Source organism: Canis lupus, chromosome 9 (genome assembly GCF_011100685.1).
Source record: "Canis lupus familiaris isolate Mischka breed German Shepherd chromosome 9, alternate assembly UU_Cfam_GSD_1.0, whole genome shotgun sequence".
In the NCBI taxonomy this organism is placed as follows: domain Eukaryota; kingdom Metazoa; phylum Chordata; class Mammalia; order Carnivora; family Canidae; genus Canis; species Canis lupus.
In genome coordinates, this window is record NC_049230.1 from 37,659,495 (window position 1) to 37,662,136 (window position 2,642).

Consider the following 2,642-nt stretch of genomic DNA (forward strand, 5'->3'; position numbering starts at 1 on the left):
TCTCATGCCTCCAAGTCCCCTAGTGAGGATCCCTTGGTTCAGTTCCTTGCATCTAAGGCAGGTATGTGCCATCCTCTGCATCACCACATCTACCCCATCTGTGTGGTTAGAATAGCTGAGGAAGCACAGAAGTGTCAGCTCTGTGGAAAGGACAGGGCTGGTGAGTTTGTGTATAGATCAGGTCTTATGGGAAGGGACCGGCTAAGAATAGCCTTGGGTCAACACATAGCTCTCTCCTCCTGCTCACGGGGGAAACCATTTCCTCACAAGAAACCAGAACAAGTCATGGGTCTCAGGCTGAAACTTATAACTCAGAGAAGCTATTCTTGGATATCCTGAACTCCTGTGGTACCCTGGGACCCTGAGTTGTGCAACACTCAGCGTGACAACACCACTGTGCTTAAAAATTTCCCTCCACACCCCCAGATTCCATTTCCCCTTCCACCAGGGCTGCCTATAAAGAGCAGGGGAGATCTGTTCACTCTCCAGAAGGACACAGGCAGCAGCAAGCGCCCAGGCCCACCTCTGCAGACAAGCAAGCCCTTGCTCCATCCACAGCTCAGCGTCATGAAGGTCCCCGGGGCTGCCCTCGCCGTCCTCCTCTGCACCATGTCCCTCTGCAGCCAGGTCTTCTCTGCACCATGTGAGTCTCTGTTGTTGCTGCACATGTCCCCATGCTCTGTCCCCACAGCCGGACCACATCCATTTCTGTCTCATGGCGTTGGGAGCCCCCAGGAGAAAATAGGGAGCTTCTCAGAGGGCTAGAAAACATCGTGGCCTTTCTCTTCAAGACTTTTATTTTCATCTTCATAAAGGGATCTTAGCTTTCCCAGGCCCCAGATCTGAGAGCCAGGGTGAGGTAGGGGAGTTACAGTCCCATTTTACAGATGGAAAAATAGGGACCCTAAACAAATGAGTCTGCAAGAGGCTCAATCCAAGCCTAGTGACCTCCCGGTGGGGTCATTCTTCCCCTCACTCACCCTAGACCTCCCCAGAGCACTGTCCCCTGGATGTCATAAGAGAGATGTCCAAGGTTTTTTGTTTGCAAGACAGGACTTCTTGAACCAGGCAAAATTTCCAGGGGCGAGATGAGACAAGAGCAGTCTGCTTAGATGTTTGGATCACATCAAGAAAGACAGCCCATGACAAAAAGTCAAGGAGAAAGAAGACACAGACAGAAACCAGGACAGAGACAGGCATATTTCTAGGCAAAGATGCCCAGTGCCCTCCAGTGATCCTGTCCCCCAGCCTGCACTCCGAGCGAAGTTTTCCTCCAAGTCTTTCTCACCTTCTCAGGGATCCAATCTCATTTTTCCTTCCAAACTGTGACTCAGGCTCCTTCTCTCTCTTCCTCCACAGTTGGTGCTGACACCCCAATAGCCTGCTGCTTCTCCTACGTCTCCAAGCAGATTCCACGCAAGTTCATAGTCGACTGCTTTGAGACCAGCAGCCAATGCTCCAAGCCCGGTATTATGTAAGTGCCAGTCTTCCTGCCCAGCTCTGGGGAGGCAGGGAGGGTCTACAATGGGAGCAGCACCCAAGGGCAAAGACTGGCCTGGGGTGCCATCCTGGAATGGCACAGCCCTCTGGGGCCTATGAGGTATGTAGGACCCCAGTCTCTGAGGTGTGACCTGACCTGCCAGGGGCTTGCAAAGTCAGAGAGGGTTGATCCAGCCCAGAAGGAAGAGAGAAATAAAGGAGTTGACAGCAGGGTCCCCTGGATGCACCCCCACCACCCCAAGTCAGTGAGAGCTGCTCTCTAGACTGAGGTGGGCAGAGAGTCTCTGAGAAAGTAGGTATGCCCCCAGCTGACCAGGACAGAGAGTGGGGCGAGGGGCCACAGTGGACTCAGCATCCTCTTGCTGGATTCCTTGGTATATAATCCTTCCACTTCTCTCCATAGCTTCGAAACCAGAAAAGGCCGCCAGGCCTGTGCCAACCCCAGTGAGGCCTGGGTCCAGGAATATGTGGCCGATCTGAAGCTGAAAGCCTGAGTGGCCTGGAAGCTTGGAGAACCCAGTGACCTCAGTGGGCTGACTGGGGAGCAGAAGTCCGAGCCTTGGAAACACCCCTCTAACCTCCACAGCTACCTCTCCTGTGGGTTGGTTGTTGCCAAACAGCCACACTCAGGGACTCTTTCTAACTTAAATTTCAACTTATTTATACTATTTAATTTTTGTTATTTATTTTCAATGTCATACTGGGACCATTTGCTCCGAGAGACCCCAAGATACCTTCTTCACTGTCCTCCCCTGGTCCCTTCATTTGCACTGTGGATTGGTGTCAATTGAGTGACTGTCCTGGTTTATTCTAGGCAGAAGTGGCATGCAAGCCACCAGACTGACGTGTGTATTAAGATGTTTCTGTTCAATGCTGTGTTCAGCCTAGAGAAATAATAAAGGTAGTCCTTTGAAAACTGGTATTGAGTTTGGTTTTGTCTGCAAAGTCAGAATCGCTGGTCAGAAGGAATAATAGGCAAAAAATAGGCAGGTGTGAAAAGGAGGGAATTGGGAAAGATAAAAGAGTAGCTAGCCCAGAGATACTCTGCTTTATAATGGAGCCACTTTTCTGGATCATTGAAATTATCAATATTTCATAAATCAAATCATAATATACATGCTTCAGGAAAGTTTACTATGGAT

General features: G+C 50.4%; 1 protein-coding gene across 1 annotated transcript; it reads left to right on the forward strand.

The window, feature by feature from the left end:
- The first annotated feature begins 567 nt into the window (after positions 1-567).
- On the forward strand, positions 568-1,994 carry CCL3 (chemokine (C-C motif) ligand 3). Its single transcript, NM_001005251.2, has 3 exons — positions 568-643; positions 1,360-1,474; positions 1,904-1,994. The coding sequence occupies exons 1-3, from the start codon at positions 568-570 to the stop codon at positions 1,992-1,994; spliced, it is 282 nt and encodes a 93-aa protein (NP_001005251.2).
- The last annotated feature ends 648 nt before the right edge of the window (positions 1,995-2,642 follow it).

What these genes read in the sequence shown, in the direction of transcription:
- CCL3 (NM_001005251.2), top strand. Translation starts at nt 568, where the DNA reads ATGAAGGTCCCCGGGGCTGCCCTCGCCGTCCTCCTCTGCACCATGTCC. An exon ending in CCAGGTCTTCTCTGCACCAT is followed by an intron (nt 644 to 1,359) that starts GTGAGTCTCTGT and finishes CTTCCTCCACAG; the next exon opens with TTGGTGCTGACACCCCAATA. An exon ending in TGCTCCAAGCCCGGTATTAT is followed by an intron (nt 1,475 to 1,903) that starts GTAAGTGCCAGT and finishes TTCTCTCCATAG; the next exon opens with CTTCGAAACCAGAAAAGGCC.